This window comes from Lobosporangium transversale, assembly GCF_002105155.1.
Source record: "Lobosporangium transversale strain NRRL 3116 chromosome Unknown BCR41scaffold_51, whole genome shotgun sequence".
NCBI lineage: Eukaryota > Fungi > Mortierellomycota > Mortierellomycetes > Mortierellales > Mortierellaceae > Lobosporangium > Lobosporangium transversale.
In genome coordinates, this window is record NW_019029029.1 from 195,583 (window position 1) to 213,642 (window position 18,060).

The 18,060-nt window shown below is 43.1% G+C and overlaps 4 protein-coding genes across 4 annotated transcripts; 1 reads left to right on the forward strand and 3 right to left on the reverse strand.

The window, feature by feature from the left end:
• Window positions 1-10: 10 nt before the first annotated feature.
• BCR41DRAFT_361912 (hypothetical protein) lies at window positions 11-3,840 on the reverse strand. Its single transcript, XM_022025633.1, has 4 exons — window positions 3,515-3,840; window positions 3,260-3,339; window positions 2,741-3,107; window positions 11-2,606 (listed from the first exon to the last, which is right to left on the reverse strand). The coding sequence occupies exons 1-4, from the start codon at window positions 3,599-3,601 to the stop codon at window positions 222-224; spliced, it is 2,919 nt and encodes a 972-aa protein (XP_021877026.1). The 5' UTR covers window positions 3,602-3,840; the 3' UTR covers window positions 11-221.
• A 383-nt stretch (window positions 3,841-4,223) lies between these two features.
• Window positions 4,224-10,247, reverse strand: BCR41DRAFT_389647 (Urb2/Npa2 family-domain-containing protein). The gene is made up of 7 exons (XM_022028145.1): window positions 9,992-10,247; window positions 9,035-9,867; window positions 8,290-8,938; window positions 6,729-8,193; window positions 6,501-6,640; window positions 5,441-6,396; window positions 4,224-5,346 (listed from the first exon to the last, which is right to left on the reverse strand). The coding sequence occupies exons 1-7, from the start codon at window positions 10,198-10,200 to the stop codon at window positions 4,262-4,264; spliced, it is 5,337 nt and encodes a 1,778-aa protein (XP_021877027.1). The 5' UTR covers window positions 10,201-10,247; the 3' UTR covers window positions 4,224-4,261.
• A 285-nt stretch (window positions 10,248-10,532) lies between these two features.
• Window positions 10,533-14,032, forward strand: BCR41DRAFT_361914 (hypothetical protein). The gene is made up of 7 exons (XM_022025634.1): window positions 10,533-10,612; window positions 10,755-10,929; window positions 11,123-11,597; window positions 11,713-11,820; window positions 11,925-11,949; window positions 12,093-12,265; window positions 12,434-14,032. Exons 1-7 carry the CDS (start codon window positions 10,604-10,606, stop codon window positions 13,929-13,931), a joined length of 2,463 nt encoding a protein of 820 aa, XP_021877028.1. The 5' UTR covers window positions 10,533-10,603; the 3' UTR covers window positions 13,932-14,032.
• A 2,227-nt stretch (window positions 14,033-16,259) lies between these two features.
• On the reverse strand, window positions 16,260-17,057 carry BCR41DRAFT_341484 (gluconate transport inducer 1/Pac2; the record flags this gene model as incomplete). Its single annotated transcript, XM_022022246.1, has 2 exons — window positions 16,260-16,747; window positions 16,904-17,057. The coding sequence occupies 2 exons, from the start codon at window positions 17,055-17,057 to the stop codon at window positions 16,260-16,262; spliced, it is 642 nt and encodes a 213-aa protein (XP_021877029.1).
• Window positions 17,058-18,060: the final 1,003 nt, after the last annotated feature.

The following is an 18,060-nucleotide window of genomic DNA, read 5'->3' on the forward strand; positions in this document are numbered from 1 at the left end:
TATCAACCAACAGAATGTAATAAAAAAAGCTTTAATTGGCAAAAAAAAAGACAAGTTAAAAATGCAAAAATGCTGATGAGGGCTATAATACAAATAGGCAACGGATCCAGCCGTTAACAACTCCCAAGGATCTTTTCTTTTTCAGGATTAGGGTATAATGCTTAGTCAATAAGTTAGCGCTACCTAAAGCAACAGCGATTGCTTATTGCATTGTCGAATACTTATGCCCTGTCTTGAGATCTAGATCCGGATGATTTAGATGTATCTTGCTGTATGTTATTGTTGCTATTGTTCTCGTCTCTGTTCAACACTGCTACTGTGAATGCAGAAGTACGGACCGAGCGTGGTGACAAGGTCACTGGAAGACCACCCAAAAATAGTTCAGGTTCAACATCGTTTCGGCTCTGAACTGGAGCCTGCGTGACGGCGGCATTGCGCGACCCGCCCTCGTTGTTGTCAGCACCATGAACATCAACAACTCCTTCTTGAGCTCCTTGTTGAACCGCGCTTTCCGACATCGCTTGATCAAATTGTGGCTCAACGGACTGGAACCGGTCGGGATCAATGTCCTGTTCCTGGTGACGAACAACAGCAACAGCAACACCTGTTGTCGGTGGGGATGTTGTTGTTGCTACTGGAGCGCCGGAAACGAAGTCATCCACTCGGGCCGTGCTAAGGATACGCTGTATTACACCGCTTCCTTGCACGTTTTCTGTGCTCCCTTCAGTTACATCCTTGTCTTGACCAATAGGGGCAATATGATCGAAGCTAACTATAGGGTAGGATGCTGTGAGGCCCTCTATAGGGATGTTTTCGTTAATTTTATCCGCTATATGGCCAACCTGACCCACTCTTTCGCCGACTAGAAGAGTGCGAGACAGTGGGGTGGGAGAATGGATGTCTTGAACTGGGGCGCAAGCTATCAAGCTATCTTCAGTCCTGGCGGGAATTGCTGAAAGGGCTGCACAATACTGTGGTAGATCTTGTTGTGGCTGTTGGCATTGATGGATAGCGAGTCGTCCGTCTTGGTCCATAATCATCCCCTCCCGGGCTAGAGGTACGTCCTTTCCTGGACCTTGACCAAAGCTATTCCATTCTCCATCCAAGTGTGGATCCAGATGGCCAGATAGATCCAGAGTAAGGTCTTTGTTTGTGATCCTGTCTATTTGGATATCATGATCTGTTATGCCGCTAACGCTGTGATCCATATCTGGTTGATCGGTGGCGGAGGGCGAGGAGCCAGGACTAACCGATGACTGAGCGCGCAGGGCCGCCTCATTGTGCTTGGTGGTGTAGGTAAGCTTATCGCCAGCAACAGTGGTAGAGGCATCAGTCGAGGTAGTGAGCAACTCTACTATGGCCAGGTTGTTCAAGCGATGGGCCCAGTCAAGAGCAGTAAAACCGTTCTTGTCCTGAACTGTTGTGTCAATACTGCGGTGCACAAGATCCTTGACAAGAGCTTCGTATTGAAGTGCGACTGCAAGATGAAGCATAGTATGGCCGGTGCTGTTGACAATCGATAGACCTTCGATATCCTTGCCTGCAGGCGTATCCAAGATTTCAAAGGACTTGAGAACCATCTTCTCGAGGTTAGAGTAAGCGCTGTTCACAGAAGAGGAAGGCAATGAGTCATCGTTGCCCTGCAAGAGATCGCTCCAGAGTGCGAATTCATTGGCACGGTTAAGAACATTGTCGAGAGGACCTTCTATGCGAGCAGAGATGTTCATCATACGCTGGAGTGCGAGTTTGATGAGTTCCTTCTCATTATCATCAACATATGTGAACGTGGCCTGAGCGACGTTCGTCTCGATGGCATTCATGGCAAAGACTGGGACAGTGTCAGCCTTATTTGCGGCAGGAGTAACGCACTCAAGCATGTGGTCGCGTTGTGCGACGATAGGAACCATGTTCTCGCCAAAGCAAACAAAGACGACCTCACCGACGGGAAATCCGAAACCATGAATAGTAACAAGGGTGCCGCCACGAACGGGTCCGCTGTTGGGAGTCATATGGCTGATGTGAGCGATGGTAGGCTGCTGCTGCTGCTGCTGCTCCTGGACAACAGAATCAGGAAAGAGAGGTATCAATGGGTCTGGAGGAGGAGGCGAAGGCACCGTGAAGGGGGTGTCGGTGCTATCCATGAACTCGTCCAACTCGGGACTCGAGGACCATTCAACAGGAGAATCAAGTAAAGAATTAGGTGGCGAAGGTATTTGATGTTGTTGACCTATAGGACCGTTCCCAGATTTGGTTCTAGATTCGCGTTTGGTTTTCGAGTTTACAGACTTGACAATGTTACGAGCAGCAGAACTCTGTTCAGATTGTTGCTGCTGCTGTTCGGTCTTGGCTTGAGCTTTGGCAGCGGCGGCAAGAGCACGGGACGCAACTCTATTTTTATTCTGATGATAGAACATAAGCGGCAAGGTGACATGAGAAGCGATTGAGGTGTCCGATTGTGAATCAAAGCGGATGACAAAGCCTTCCTTTTCCTTCTTGTGCCCACAATAGCAGTTGATCTTAAATTGGATGTTCGCGACACCAGAGCGAAAGCTAATAAGAGCATCACCATTTTCAGTGCGGTGTAGCTCCGGAAGCATATGCATGATCTGTTCACAGATATAGTGGATGATCAGAGAAAAATTGGTTAATGTAAGACTCGTCTTTTTTTCTCTTTCGAGATATGAATATGCAAGTAACCCACGATGTAAACAGAGGAGATGAAAGAACTATCCTCACTTACTCTACTCTCAGTCTGGTCCAACTTGGTAGACATACGACGAGCACATCGCAGACAGGCCTCCTTTTCCTCCTGCCAGTTGTTGGAGGGGCACTGCAGAGTGGCAGTGATGTCGATAATGCGCTTGGTCGCCATCTCTTCGGGTGAAATAAGCTTATCGGGCTGAGTGAAGAAAAGATCCTTGGGCAGACGAGCATAATCATAAGCATTCACTAAGGCATTGTCGTGATCGACAATCGAGAGCTCGACGTAGACAATAGTCTCAATACGAAGTCGGTCTTCAATCTGCGTTGGAACATATTCCTGCAACTCCTTTTTAAAGACATGAGTCTTAACGTTCAAGCGATGGGTTATAGTTGGTTTACTAAGACTAATAAATTATACGTCGAGAGGGATGAAAAGAGAGAGAACGAGTAAGGATTGAGTACAACCTTTTTTCTGTCACTGTCCAAAGTTGGGAGTGTTTATCAAAGAGTTTGAGAATGAAAAGAGAAAGACAAAAAAAGGTTCGTGTGAACTTGCCTTCCCAAGGAGTTGCTTAATGAATAAAGAGTGTTGTTCCATTCAGGCGTGGTTAGCTGAACTTTTCTTTGGTCGGATTCCTTTTTAAAGAGAGTAGAAGAACGGACGAGATTAGAATGAGGAAAAGGACACAGATTATATTTGTGTTAGGCTTGTCCATTCAGTCATTGTCGTGGATTGACGAAGAAGGTTGATTGACAGAATGACTGGACTACGGATAATAAAGCGTTTATTATAATAAATAATATGAAGTACCTCATGTTGGTGAAGGAAGGTATCAAAGGTGGAGAGATCAGATTGGCTCAAAGCCTGAAGGAGGGTGGCTGCAGAGTGGGGAGGCATGGTTACAAGAATAATGGAGGGAGAAGATTGAATAGAAAAACTGTCGTTCAAAAGAAAAATGAGAGAAGTGTCTGAAAGGACTGTAATGTGAGAGGATGAGAATGAAATGAGAATGAGGATGAGGCCAGGACTGAGAGGAGTATTAAAGGTGTTGTTTAGTCGACAGTATGTGAGAGGATTAAAGGATCAATCTCGAGGAAAGGAAAACGGAAGAATTAAAGAAAGAAAGAGAGAGAGAGAGAGAGAGAGAGAGAGAGAGAGAGAGAGAGAGAGAGAGAGAGAGAGAGAGAGAGAGAGAGAGAGAGAAAGATAGGCGTTTGCAAAATGTATAAACATGGTATGTTTATTCCCTTCCCTTCATTTTGCCATGCTCGGCTGTTCTGCTACCAAGCATTCCCGCTCTTTCTCTCATCTTTGTGTGAATATTTATAAGCTTTCCCTTCTCTCTCTCTGCACTAATTGCTGGTGTTTGTTACTCGACAGTTTGGTCTTGTTCCAATCGTAAGTGCTGCGATTGGAGCAATTGGAGTTTTTTTTTTTTTTGCTTCCCTTTTCGGGATAGACCACGCTTCCAGAATGATTGGCTGGAAACTTTTTTAATCCCACTTTGTCACACTTTTGACTTTGATGCTAAAATTTTATTTTTTCCTTTGAATAAATCTACCGGCCAGTGTACTTGTAGTACCTTAAATAATCTGTATACAATCCCTTCAACAGTGTCTTGCCAGTGTTGTCCAATCCGGTCATCATCATCTCTCTCTCCCAATCACTACACAGACTCAATAGTGCATAAAGACCTGGCAACAGTGCATTTCGAAGGCTCTGTTGACTAATCGATGCCACAATTGAACTCTGAATATGAAAGTACTCCATCAATATGTACGGCGCATGCTTGCCAAAAGCCTTCGATGTATCTGCTGCAATTGCTGACGATGTTGAACCTGTAGAGGAGCCTATGCTGGAGCTGCTCTGTGATATCTGCAATGCATCCATTGTACTGTCGTTGCCACCACCATCATTATTACCATACGATCCCAATGGATGAACATTCTTAGTCCCAAGAGCTGTTAACAAACGTGCAAAGTTCTCTGCACATTCAACCGACAATGGGTCGCCAATAGAGATGCTGTCCGTAGCAGACGTAAAAGTTACCAATCCTGGGGACGGCAATGATAATAATGATGATGATGAAGGCGAATGTAAAGAAGAAGACGTCATTGTTGAGATATCAGAACTTCCAGTGATGCTTTCAGGATTGAGTACACCAGCAGATAATAGCTTGAATGGACTCTTGACGAGCGATTCAACACCTTGTTGCTGCTTTGCAATCGATCCATTCAAAGATTTAAAGCCATGGAGGATGCCCTGAACAATCACTGTAAAGACTGGAATCAACGCTGTGAGCTCTTCTTGACGGAATCGAGCAATATTCATCAGGACATGATACAAAGCTGTGAAGATCTTGCATGTGTCTCCATTAGTCAAAACTGAATGCGTCGTAGATCCCGTGTTCGATCTTTCAGTGCCAAGTAGGAGCAATGGGGTCGCTGGAGACATCAGCGACGTAATGCCTTCCAATACTAGACCGATTTCCCAGCAGCGCAACTCGAACGCAGGCTCAGAACAGATGCCGGCCATAATGTCTAACACACCTATCACCACTTCAACAGACTGTGTATTCTGAAGGATCTGAATCAACCTAGTCAATAGTCTAGAGATTTGGCGACGCACCTTGCGCTTATGAGCTAGTATAATCAATGAGAAAGAAAAAAAAGATCAATATGTGGCATTCAAAAAAGGAAAAAAAAAAAAAAAAAAAAAAAAAAAAAGCAAACTTACTGTGATGAGCATTCGAGAAAGTCACCTTGAGATATCTGATAAGAACCACCTCGTTCATAGATTGATCTCCAAAAACACGTGCCTCTTCCAACAACCAATGCAATATACAGTCGAATTGGTCTTCAGAAAGCAAACCAAGCATCGCTAAATAAGCTTCTTTGAGCCATGAGATATCTGATTCTGCAAGATCGCGCCCTGAAATGTCGAGTAATAACTTCATGAGACCCTTCAACAGCTTCTCTGTTTCTTTCGTTGACTGCCAAGAGCTGGATAAAGGCAAATACTGACAAGAGTATACTGTCAAAATAGCCACTAAATGAGATATGCTATTAAATGAATTACAAGCGAGGCTGTCCCGAGTGTCATTCTGCTCAACATTGGTAATGCTTTGTAGTAAAACCCCTGCCAAGCGAAAAAGATCTGGCATCATATCTAAAAATTTGATCTTATCCTCTTGACTATAGTTAACGACTTGATAATACTGTACGATAGTGCTATAAAGCTCAAGGTGGTCTATGCAATGTTGTGCCCCCGCTACTAACGCTGCCTCGGCTTCTGATCCTGATTGAGTGCTAGACGAATGTATGCTCTCTATCACTTCTCCGATTCTATTTGAAATGCTAATTTGCATAGTTTCGAACAAGGATCCGATTCGCTTCAGTAACAGCGCATCCTCGGTCTTCATTTTTGATACTTCTGACCCCAAGAGAACTCTGGACTTTAATTTTGATTTTGATTTTTGGTGCCGTTGTTGCCCCAGACTTTGGACAAGACTCTTGCAAATTTGAGAAACCATGATGACTCGAATGCGAGATTCGGTTATACGACGATCCAGAGTGGCTTTGCTGATTTTAAAATCGCTCGATGCCCATTCTTGCGCCAGATTCAATAGCGCATCCAAGTGCATAAGAGCGCTTTCATGCTGAATAGCGTCATGGGTTTGTGCCATAAAGAATCTGATCCGAAATTAAAGTAATAATATCAATAAGTTAATATTAGTATGTCAATGCCTGCATCTCTTAAATAGACGTAAAATTACAAGCGACTATTGAATCCTTACCGGATCGTGTTAGAAACGATCGCAGCCGTGGTTTCCATAAGTACATATCCGAGACCATCCTTATCTTCGGATCCATAGCTCGTTGAACAATTCCATTCAGGGTAATTTACTATGTTTAAGAGGATAGCAGGATCATGAAACTAATGAATCAAAGAAGTAGCATAATTAGCCTATAGATGTCTAAAAAAAACTCCACAGGGAGATTAAAAACCCGCCCAGTAGACATACCAGTGCTCCTGCATCGCTTCTCCACGTCATTATAGCATCCGAGATACGGCGAACAAGAAGCAAGCTCTTGATGCCCGTTGAGGTGGCGGTCAAATGGGTTTGAATGTAGTGGTCCAAAATGGTCATTGTCGTGAGGATGATGTTTCTTTCATTCTTCTCAAAGTACTCTAGTGGCAAGAGATGCACGATAGATAATAATGACAAAAGCTTTTGACTATGCTCATCCTGAGCTGATAACTCTGGTTTTGTGTTTGATGAACCTGATTTTGGCATTGATTTTGATTTTGATTTTGACTTTGATTTTAAGTGATGTATCTTGTCCTCAGAGCGTTCTTGAATGACATTGGCCAATTTTTTGAGCACATCTACGAACATAACTTTCAATCCAGTGTCCTTGGACGAGCTATGAGTACTTTCTGTAAGAGATAAAACCATATCAGCAAGCTCTCGTTCTAAATTCGATTCGCTCAATACAATGATCGATTCTGCAAGGCGTTTCAGGATCATTTGTGCGAAGACAGGTCGAAAGTTCGGTACTTCGTAGAAATTGGCTGAGCGTAACAAGATCTGATTCAGAATGTGAATCGTGATAGAGTCCGTCATCGGTGCCATGGAGTTATCAACTGATGTACCGAACTGCTGGACAATGGCTTGAGCGATGAGTTCCAGGTGCTGAGTAGTACCAAACCTACAGACAATATCCAGCCAGTCGTTCACCTGTACCTGCCAGCTCGCCACCAAAAACCTACTGCCTGTGGCCGATCCTATCTCTCCATCCCAGGGCTCTGTCATCAACGATACATTATCCAAAATCTGGTGTAAGCGAGACGAGCTCATGGTAAAACGAACCAAGTCATTGCATTGTTGCATGATATCGTCGGTCATGATTTCACTAGAGCATAGAGTCATATGCACATGCTGAAGAACTACACGATTAAGCACCAAGATCGTTGCATCTGACCATCCTGAGGACCCTTTGATCGATTTAATGATGTCACTGATCATTCTTGTCGAGATTCCGCCTAACCAATATTGTGTCGAGATTCTGCAAAGCGTATAGTGCAGTTTCAATGCTGGAATCAAACGCCGACTTTGATATGATTCTGATCTGTCAGAGTCTTCATTAACAAGTGGTTTGAAGATATGCTTCAAGAAATGCTCATATAAATCTTTGAATCCTTGGCTGAGCTGTTTCTCCTGATTTGCTGTGACACGTAAACCCTTCAAAAACTGGATAAAAAGCTCGCAGATTTGTTCCGCAGATGCAATGTTTCTAGATCGTTCTCCTTGTTCCACTGCTTTCCCAGACTTCAGTTTCCGCTTCTTCTTGACCCCCATCTCTTGAAGAGACATTAGCTCTTCAATTCCCGTATTACTTTGTAGATTCACGAGTTCCGTGATGAAAATGCTCGAGATAGATGGAGCTTGTGGTAGAGGCATGTAGTTCCTGATGTTTGCAGGTACTCTTAGTAGTACAGAGAAGAGGGGAAAGGACATTTAGACGCGAACACACGGACATATATATAAATGAGCAGATGAACGAGATTGGCTATGTACTTACAGATCCAAGAATGGCTTGAGAAAAAGGGGGCTAGTTTTGAGATGCTCTGGTTGAGTCAAATGGTTCCGAAGCGACGAAAACAGTGAATTGAAAAAGATTTTGAGATCGCTAGCTTTGCCATAAATCTCTAACAGCGCCTTTGCCAATTCAAGAGCAGCCTCTTGAGCCCCTAGTATTGGAGCAAACAGCACTGGCCAGAGACTGTCTAAATGAGGCTTCAACAAGCGATCGTCCAATTGCGCCAATACAATAATGCCTGTTAACGAGATGCTTTGCAATTTTGCATTTTCTAATGTCTGAGCAGTGGCCAAACATGAATAGATACTCTCAAATGAGGTGTTCATGAAAACAAATTGATCTGCTGTCTTGTCATTGCTGGGCTGGTACATGTCAAGTTCCAAAACTGTCGCAAGCAAATTATTGTGTGTATCAATAATACTCGTCATCTCGTTAATAAATGCCTCTGAGGGGACTTCTGTAAGATTCGGCAACTGCTTCCCGGCCATGACGTAGATGATTTTGAAAAAGGCGAACTCTGTCTCGCGTGTGCTATCCAAGCTTCGATCCAGCCCACTAATGGCTAAGCTCCTTTGCCTCCGACGAGACTCCTCAACAAAATAGTGGAGAAACACTGGAAGGATATCCAAAACTGAGATGAACGCAATAAGGCAGGAGCAGGTTAGATAAAAATACTCAAAGCACTCTGCTAAATTCCTATAATGCGAATAACGTGATGAATATTTACCTGCTGTAGAATATTCAGATCTGATTAAAGTGGCAATTTGCTCGAAAAGTTGTTTTTGATAGCTTTGAATAGACTTTTCGTCTCGTCCTGTATATCCTGCCGTATACTCCTGCAAATGATCTTGGTGAAACAGTCCTGTCCTCAAAATGGCATCTATTGCCTCCTGGCATTCGGCTGAAGACAGCCCTGGTACTTTACGAACAGCAACGCGTGCTCGTACCAGCATCTCAAACATCTTGGCTGCTACCAACGCAAACACTTTTTTCTGGTTTGGTTGAATGATGATAAGGCGCTTGAATTGGTCTAGGACAATGAAAGCGAATCTCATTATGGTGCTATATTTTGCTGTGTCAATCTTTGAGGTCTCTTGTACCATCTCGACGAGAGCCTCTAAAATTGCCTGAATAAGGGGGGTATATTGCTCCAAGGTTGGCTGAAACCAGTCAGACATTAGAGGTAAAGTTAGAAGCTCAAAGCAAGTCGATGCAGACTCCAGTATCTCCTTGGATGGTGAATAAGTTGATGGATCCTGTGCCATAGTTAGTGCCGTGAGGGCCTTTGCCTTTTTCCCAGAAACCTTAGATTGTGCCACAGTGGTTGCTGGCTGGTAGCTCACGAGGTTTTGAATCAGGGTTGTGAAAATAGATATCACAGGAACACGAATAAGAACGCCGAGAGCTTGCAAGTCGACAGCATCAGATCCTGATCTGGCAACACCTTCGTGATGGCGGATATTGATATGTCCATATTTACTGCTATCCCTCCTACTATGAGTGAGCTGTGTAAGCATTGCCTTGAACAGATCCCAGTAATCCTGCTCCAACAAGATGGTCCTAATATTAGGAAAAGAAGAGAGATTAGACTTTGAATACTTTCAAAATAATAGATTTTCAAGTAATGGCGCTAAATCCATCAATTCATTCTATCAGGCGGGGACCAGAAGGCATAGAGACATACGGAGATGCGTCCTTAGCACTCTTTGTTGCAGCGGAAGCCTTGACAAGTGTACTACAGAGCCATTCGAATAAGAACTCGTGTTTATGGGGGAGGACGACATCGCTTCTCTGCCAGGCTTGTTTTGCCAACCAAATTTTTTCTGCTGAAGAAGTTTGGTAACCCTTGAGGGCTTTAGCAAACAGTTCTGATGAGCTAAGGTGCTCCTCCATGTCTTTTTTGTTTGTTTGTTTCTTTTTGTCGAGGCGGAATGAACAAGGCCTTGAAACCTTAGTTTTTTATTGTTGTTTATTGTTTGGTGGCAATACAACTGTGCCTCAAGCCACATGCATAATAACATTTCATATTACACCTTTTTTGGGTAGTTTCAATAGAACACCAAAACTTCAAACCCTTTTTGTCTTGATGAAGTCGTTGTGTCTCAAGGCAGGCTGTATGGATTGAATGAATCGGCCCAGTCTTTCCCTCGCTCCCTTTCCCTCGATCCAACAACTGCTCACATCGCACTTCTGTCTTCATTCTCTCTTTTCTTTTTTCCTTTTTTTTTTTTTTTTCTTTCTTCTTACTGCCTTTTATATCTTTACATCTATCACAGAAGAACATTGATTATTCATAATGACTGATGTAAGTATTGATTTGGCGCAGCAAATAGAACAGCATTCTAATACAGCGCCAACAACATTAATACCATTAATAAAGCAGTAACAATAATAAAAGAAATAATAACCAATGCAAATTATTTTAAAAATTGACTTGATCTCTACAGGAAGAGAGATGTCGTCTCTGTCCTGAACGCAAATCAGAGACGGGGACATGGATCTGCTGCGATGTTTGCGAAACATGGTACCATGTCCGCTGCTTGAAGTTGACACCCGAAGAATTTGATATCATTGACCAATACCATTGTGCAGACTGCATACCCAAGGCTGGTCCTAGTACTTGTATGTTTCTTTAATATCCATCAGTCAAGTACTATGCTTATGAATTCTATATATCGAAAAATCAGATCCGTAGCGCCAGTTTCATTTAATTTTATTTACTTTTTTTTTTCCCCTTTGCATCATACTCACCCCTTTTTTCTTTTTTACTCTTTTTCACATCCTTTGCTACCTTTTTTATCTATTGATGCAACAGTGCTTCGGAAATCCTCACGCAGAACTGGCAAGATTAACTATGCAGATCTTGTGAATGGTGTCGTTAGTCATAATAGTAAATGGCGTGTTCTTCTGGATTCCCATCAATTTCTTCCCGACAAGTTTGAGAGAGTCCAGGGAAGGGATTTGACTTTGGACAGGCTTCGTGTCACTGGCTTTCGGTCACCTATCATTGTAAAGCAGAGTATGGATAGCAATGACAAGATAAATGAGGATTTAGACATGAAGATGCCGCCTTCAACCCTTACTATAGATGATATATGCAATGCAGTTGGGGTAGATACTCCAGTCGAAGTGATTGATGTAGCGACACAATCGGAACAAGCAGATTGGACCATGGGTTCTTGGGCAGAATACTTTGGGGCTGAACGTCATGAGAGAGTATATAATGTCATCAGTCTAGAGATTTCAGGAACACCTCTAGGGGAGCAAATTAAGAGGCCAGCCGTTGTCAGGTTCGTTAAACTGTGTTTGCATTGTACTTGGTATGCAGGAGTTAAAGAATTTTTTTTTTACTGACTCGATAATATGCTACTCATTTGCAATTTATAATCATTTTAATCTCATTAGGGAGCTTGACTGGATTGATAACTTTTGGCCAGAAGCCTTGAAATCGACAGAGTTTCCAAAGGTGCAACTTTACTGCTTGATGAGTGTCAAAGACTCTTTCACAGATTTGTATGTATTGTTCTAAAAATAATAATTATAATAATAATAATATTGTTTCAGTTGAGGTTATTGACAGTGACTCCTGACTCTTCTTTATCCTTGCTTATAATTAGCCATATTGACTTTGCGGGATCTTCTGTAAGTTTTGGGTATTGCCACAGAGTAATAGAAATCATGGTACCGAAACCAAATGATTTCTTTTTGAAGATCTTGCTTATTTTCTCTTTTCTTCTTTTTCTCTTTTTCGATCGATATCTTTTATGCCCACTATGAATACTTAGGTATTTTACCACATTCTCTCTGGATCAAAAATATTCTACTTTGTGGAGCCGACTCCAACTCATCTGAAGAAATATGCAAAATGGTCATCCTCATCCGAACAATCGACGACATTCTTTGGGGATGAAGTCGCGGGCAAGTGTTATAAAGTGGAGCTTCAACAGGGCGATACGATGTATGTGATAATGAAAAACTTGCTGATATTTCTAAATACCTCTTGTATTAGGTGAAATGAAAAAAAAAAAAAAAAAAAAAAAAAAAGTCTAGAATATACAAAGGCAATACTTAACTTTGTCTATGTGCTTATCGATCCAATGTCATCCTCTTCATTAAAATACTTTAGGCTAATACCTGCTGGATGGATTCATGCGGTATACACACCAATGTCTTCAATCGTCATTGGCGGTAACTTTGTTCACTCTTTACATATCCCCATGCAGTACCGTGTCTGTGATATTGAAATGGAAACCAGTGTATCACCCAAGTTCAGATTCCCATTCTTTGAAAAGCTCAACTGGTTCGTAGCTCTTGGATGCATGACACGTGGTCAAGACTATCTCTCAACACTTTCGCCTCTAGAGCTGCAAGGTCTCTTGGCCTTGACGGTTTATCTCTATAACAGACATAGGATGCTGAAGAATGAGCCACACAAAATCATGAAGGATGAGAGACATATGATCAGGGCCAGTGTACCTACGGAAGCCTTTAGCTATGCGAATGGAGGGTTGATGGGTTTGTTGCGTGATTTAAATCAATTAATCTGCAGCATACTGGAAGGACCAAACGCAGACAAAACGACAGTAATTTCCATTGATAATGCTCTACGGCTCTTGACTGAGGAAGAAGAGCAACAACGAAACAAGGAAGAAGAAGAGCAAAAGGCTGCGATAGAAAATAATAAACCCAGGATCAAACTGAGGATTAAACTGAATTCGACCACATCCTCTACAAACTCTGGAGACGAGGATTCGATCGAACAACAGGTCCCAAACTCTGCGACCTGTACAATCACTACGTCTTCCTCCAACACACCTCCTATCGCTTCGCCAACTATGCTTGCTACCTCTACTACTGTTATTACTCCTCCAAAGATCAAATTAAAGATCCCACTCCTATCATCTGCCAAGAAATCGAGGAATCAGAACGGAAAGTCGGGTCGCGCTGTTCGGTCGCGGAAAAAGCCCGATTCAGACATATATGAGAGCGGCAACGAACTGGATGACCTTTCTGGGAGTGACTCTGATCCGGATCAACAACCTACTTCTGACGAAGAGTGGAATGCATCCGAGAATCATACCGGTGAAGGATTAGATGAAGCCAAGGATAATGATGAAGACGACGAACTGGAGGATGAGGGTTGTAGGGAGGATTTGAGATCTTCTGATTCAGAATACGATGAGGGAGGGAAGCGCCCTCGCAAGTCTAGAAGAACATCCGGATCTTTGTCTCGTCCATTAAAGGGAACAGGCCATATCAAATCCGCCTCACTGGTCACTGCTTCTGACAACATTACAAACTCAACCATCCACTATCGGATTAAGGTCAACTCCTCTGAAACAGTGTATTTCGGTGATGATAAAGACACTGCTGATGACTGTCAGAGATCACCGAACCATATCGATCACCGTCCCTCAAAGCGGGACAGCGATGAGGAAGATGAAGTCGTGCTGGGTCTTGGAAAGAAGCGCAAACTCACACCAAAGCAATTTTCTGCCTTACTTACACCCACTTCTTCTGGTGGATCCTCTTCAGTTACTTCGACTTCCGCAGCAAAGAAGAAGGCAGCATTGGGCGTTACTGCAAAAGATCGCATCAGAAATATACTGATGAAGCGCCGTTAAATTTTTTTTATCGCTATTATATTGCTGTCGTAGCGTACTCTGTAAATATTATATCTTTTCTTCATCAATTTGTATTGCGGATAGAACAATGAACTAAAGCTAAAACTTCCGTGCTCAGCACGCGACTTTTTCTTCGCAGTTTTATCATTCAATGAATCTGAGTCTGCTTTCCAACGTTAATTTAATGTTTTTATTTCTTGTGACAAACCATGCAGAAAAAGCTATGTATAACTGACCCTACTAACCAACTATATTTTCATTTTATTCATCTACTCTTCGTACTCCTGTTGAGATGGATCGCTGAACTGGTGCATGTCCGATGATGTAGGGTCTATTAACTCTTCCCTCACTGGTCGCCGTTCTGAGAGACAGGTAAACACTTCTTGTGATGTAGTCGTGGGCTGAAGATCTCGTTCTAAATGACGATAAATATTTGATGGTAAATCATCAAAAAACATCTGTCTCCTAATAGTTTCTGGATTTGCGGTATACTCGTCGCGATAATTGAAATGGAGCGGGTCTGATCCTGACAAATTTGAACGCTGCATATGTAACATGTACTCATCGTCTCCTAAACTGTAGTAGCTACTAGAACTGCTGCTTGACTGATACACAATTTGACATTCTTGAATGGGTGTATCTTCCAGCTCGAGTGTCCCTAGAGGTGTTGAACTCAAGCTTGGGGAGGAAAGTTCTACCTCTGGGGATGATTTTAATCGGTCTGTTGAGTCAGATAAATAATCATTAACAGCGACATCGGTAGCAGATTCAGTCACAGGTGTACATTCCGCATTTGATCTTGAAGGTTGATACCATTCATACTGATGGCCAAACAAGATGTTTGATGGCGATATGAATGAGCGTTTAAGTGTTGATCTTGTTTGGTTCTCATCCTTTAATTGCAGTCGCGATGCCTGAGCTAGATTAGATGTGCCATGTTCAACAAACTCGGAAGCCCCAGAACGTGATAAGTAGTTTAGTGTATTAGAAAACGGTTTTTGGGATAGCTGGCTCAGATCTTGCTGGTTAGCCTATAGATCATTAGTTGCAGCAAAGGTGTCAGGCCGTGCCAAACAGGGCTGTTCAAGCGGATACTCCAGCTAGAGTAGCTACTATTCGTTGACACTTACCAAGACCTGTTGGTAAAAATTTTCTCCACTGTACAACGCTGACCTTGGCGTCTGGTCAATAAGAACAGTTGGTTCTGAAGGCGGAGTTTCCGATCGATCTGAAGAGCTATTCCGGTTGTCCAAGGAGACGGTAGACGATGCTGAGAGTGATAAAGAAGATGAAAGTGAGGCTCTGGAGATAAAAGAGCCACTTGGACTAGATGGATGATAGGAAGGTTCGTGAGATATATGTGGTGATCCGATTTCGCTCTTGACAATGTCATTCTCGACTCTAATTTGAATCCGCTCCTGGCCCATCTTCATGACTTCTAGCTCATGCTTTGGTATCGGGCCATCGACGCTTATACTGCATTTACCTTGATCCCCATAAGTGCTAAGTTGCCTTGGCACTGTCACCCGGAGAGGCAGAATGTCCATACAAGCCTGTGTTCTGCAGGGAGCTGGGCGCAGCCTCCACTTTCCTTCTTTGTTCTTATAGCCACATATTGAAAGGCAATCACCATTGGTCTCACACAGATTTGGTGCTTTGTCCTTTAGCTGTAACTGTTTAGAGGTACCTGAGGAAGAGGATGGCCTATCTTGTTCAATCATACTGAAAGTGATGGCACCAGAAGGCACTGAACTCTGTTGTCCAAGATGGTGCTGCAATGCCTCCCTTTGTAGGCGCTCTTGTGCTCGCGTTGAGTAAGGATGGTTAGGGATGAGAGGCTTAGAGTGTTCGATCTTCCTATGTTTTTGGTTTGGTTTGCTAACCCGCTTTTCTGGATCTCTATCAGTTATTGTGGAACTGCCTTCGCTTAACGACTCGTCCCCGGAGGCACCCCCATTTTTGGACCTACTGCTGTCCTCGCTCTCGCCCCTTGACCCTCTAATTTTTTTCGCCTTGTGCATCTGCTTAACGCTTCTTGCCATGGGGTTTGGCTTTTGTGATTTTACTCCCGGCGACCCCGGACGGCCTTCCATTATGCGTGCACTGCTGATATAAAAGTCAAAAGGATCGATGGGCGCTTCGCGCTTCAGCGGCAATATGTGTATTTGATTGCGGAAACTCTGTTCTTCGATAAACGCCCTACTCAGGGGTAGATCTTTGAGCTCCATATAATCAGATGGACGATAGAGCCCTCCCATATCTTGTCAAGAAGGTGAAGCATTAGTATACCAACCATGTACCGTTATAATGTAAACTACCAGATCTAGCTCACAGCCTACCTTCCCTCTCATAGCACACAAGATGTTGAGTCCCTGTCACAGAGAAATGTGGACTCGAAATTCTTCGGGAACATGCATTCGAACAAGACTGAGTCGAGCGTTCATAGCGATCCTTGAGCTCTTGCAGCGATAGCGCATTAACGCCCCGTACACAGATAGTTTTTTTGATGAGTCCATTCTTTTTCAGGACAAACGTCCCCTTCGAAGACCCTTGTACGACCAAGTTGTCTTTCTCTATTTTGGCTCTGAGAGCCTCGTCCGTCAGCCCTGATCCGGTCCTCATCCTCTCCTTGTCTGCTGTGCTCGTGCATTTCTCGTTACTTAGTTTACGAAAGAGCTCTTTGTAAACAAGGAAATTGCCATTAATCCTTGAGGGTGACCAAATCCGACCATCTGTCCACCGACAGATCCCGGATTCTGATTCGTCAAATACAAATACCGACCCCGGGACGATCAGTGTTGGATCAGGCAGACTAGCTTGCTGACCTACAGATGAAGGTAGTGTGGGAGCTTCCAATTTTGTAAGTCTGGAAGATGTCGATATATTTGAGGCGGAACTCGCTGAATTAGAAAGGCTAGGCAATGCCGGAGAACATTCATCGCATGGAGCGACTATGCGAGGATTGAGCTCACCGCGTTCCGCCGCTAGCAATCTACGGGTAATCCTGGGGAGGACACCCTGACGACATGCTTCGAAAATAATTAAGGCGTCAAGAGTATCTCTTATTTGGCCTAGTGACAACCAAGGTAAGGTTGAAAAATACGACCATGGGTCTTTGATAAGCATGACTTTTGTCGCTGTAAACGGATTTCTGTAGAGACTGGGTTGGTATGGATGAAACCATAGATCAATGTTGCAAATTATTTACCATGGAATGTCTTGCTGTTCCTGGAGACCCGCGCAGGAAGGATAAAGTGAAATGAAGCAAAATTGGTGGCAAAAGTATGTTAGTGCCTCGTACCCAAACAACCGATGTAACCAGGTAAGCTTTTTTTTTTTTTCTTTTTTTCTTTGTTTTGTTCGGGAACCAAGGAAGGAAGGACTGAGAATCCGCATAAAATTAGATGGCATGGTGACATTGACTCTAAGCCGAAGCTTATACGTATATCTTATACGGCACCAGATAGGCAATAGCAATCGGCGCGAAGTGGCGGATGGAACGCGGTGTTTCCGTGTGCATTTGTTACCTTCGGACTTTTGGTTTGCTTGCGTTGGACATGAAGAGAGATCCAAGTTGGAGGGATTGGAGGTTTGTGAAAAGGTGACTTATTAGATGCTTGTGGAAGTAAGAGCAGCAAGTACTAAAAAGAAGGGAAATGAAGAAGAAAAAGAGAAAAAAGGAAGATAGAAATAATGGATGACACAAAAAGTGCACAATGAATAAATGAATGGGTAGAACTATATTCAATGGCATGTGATTGGTTCAATACCGCCGGGTTCTGTTGCTGTGTCCCAGGATGTAAACGTGTGCCTCTGATCCACTGATGCGGATCCACAGGCAAAAAAGGTCTATTGTAACATACACCTTAAAAAAATTAAAGTATGACAATTATCGTATTGGTTGTAACATGAGTGTGCCAGATGACATATTGACAATCAAACGGAGATAACAAACACATGGGTAATAAAAAATAAAAAATAAAAAGTAAAAAAAATAAAATAAAAATCAATCCATCATCGCCGACACTAAAATCATTGTTCCAACAATCTCTACGATGGTATATGGCTATGTTCTTTTTGTGTCGCGATGTTTTTATTGTTTATGCGTTGTTCAAATCCAGAGCTGCTT

Bases quoted from the DNA above. Each gene is read 5' to 3' on its own strand.
- BCR41DRAFT_361912 (XM_022025633.1), bottom strand. From the start codon at position 3,601: ATGCCTCCCCACTCTGCAGCCACCCTCCTTCAGGCTTTGAGCCAATCT. The intron at 3,340-3,514 runs GTACTTCATATT...CTCTTTAAAAAG, and splicing joins CCTTCCTTCACCAACATGAG to GAATCCGACCAAAGAAAAGT. The intron at 3,108-3,259 runs GCAAGTTCACAC...ATAATTTATTAG, and splicing joins TTAAGCAACTCCTTGGGAAG to TCTTAGTAAACCAACTATAA.
- BCR41DRAFT_389647 (XM_022028145.1), bottom strand. From the start codon at position 10,200: ATGGAGGAGCACCTTAGCTCATCAGAACTGTTTGCTAAAGCCCTCAAG. The intron at 8,194-8,289 runs GTAAGTACATAG...TGTACTACTAAG, and splicing joins CTCAAGCCATTCTTGGATCT to AGTACCTGCAAACATCAGGA. The intron at 6,397-6,500 runs GTAAGGATTCAA...ATTTCGGATCAG, and splicing joins ATCGTTTCTAACACGATCCG to ATTCTTTATGGCACAAACCC.
- BCR41DRAFT_361914 (XM_022025634.1), top strand. The intron at 10,930-11,122 runs GTATGTTTCTTT...TTGATGCAACAG, and splicing joins CAAGGCTGGTCCTAGTACTT to TGCTTCGGAAATCCTCACGC. The intron at 11,598-11,712 runs GTTCGTTAAACT...TAATCTCATTAG, and splicing joins AAGAGGCCAGCCGTTGTCAG to GGAGCTTGACTGGATTGATA.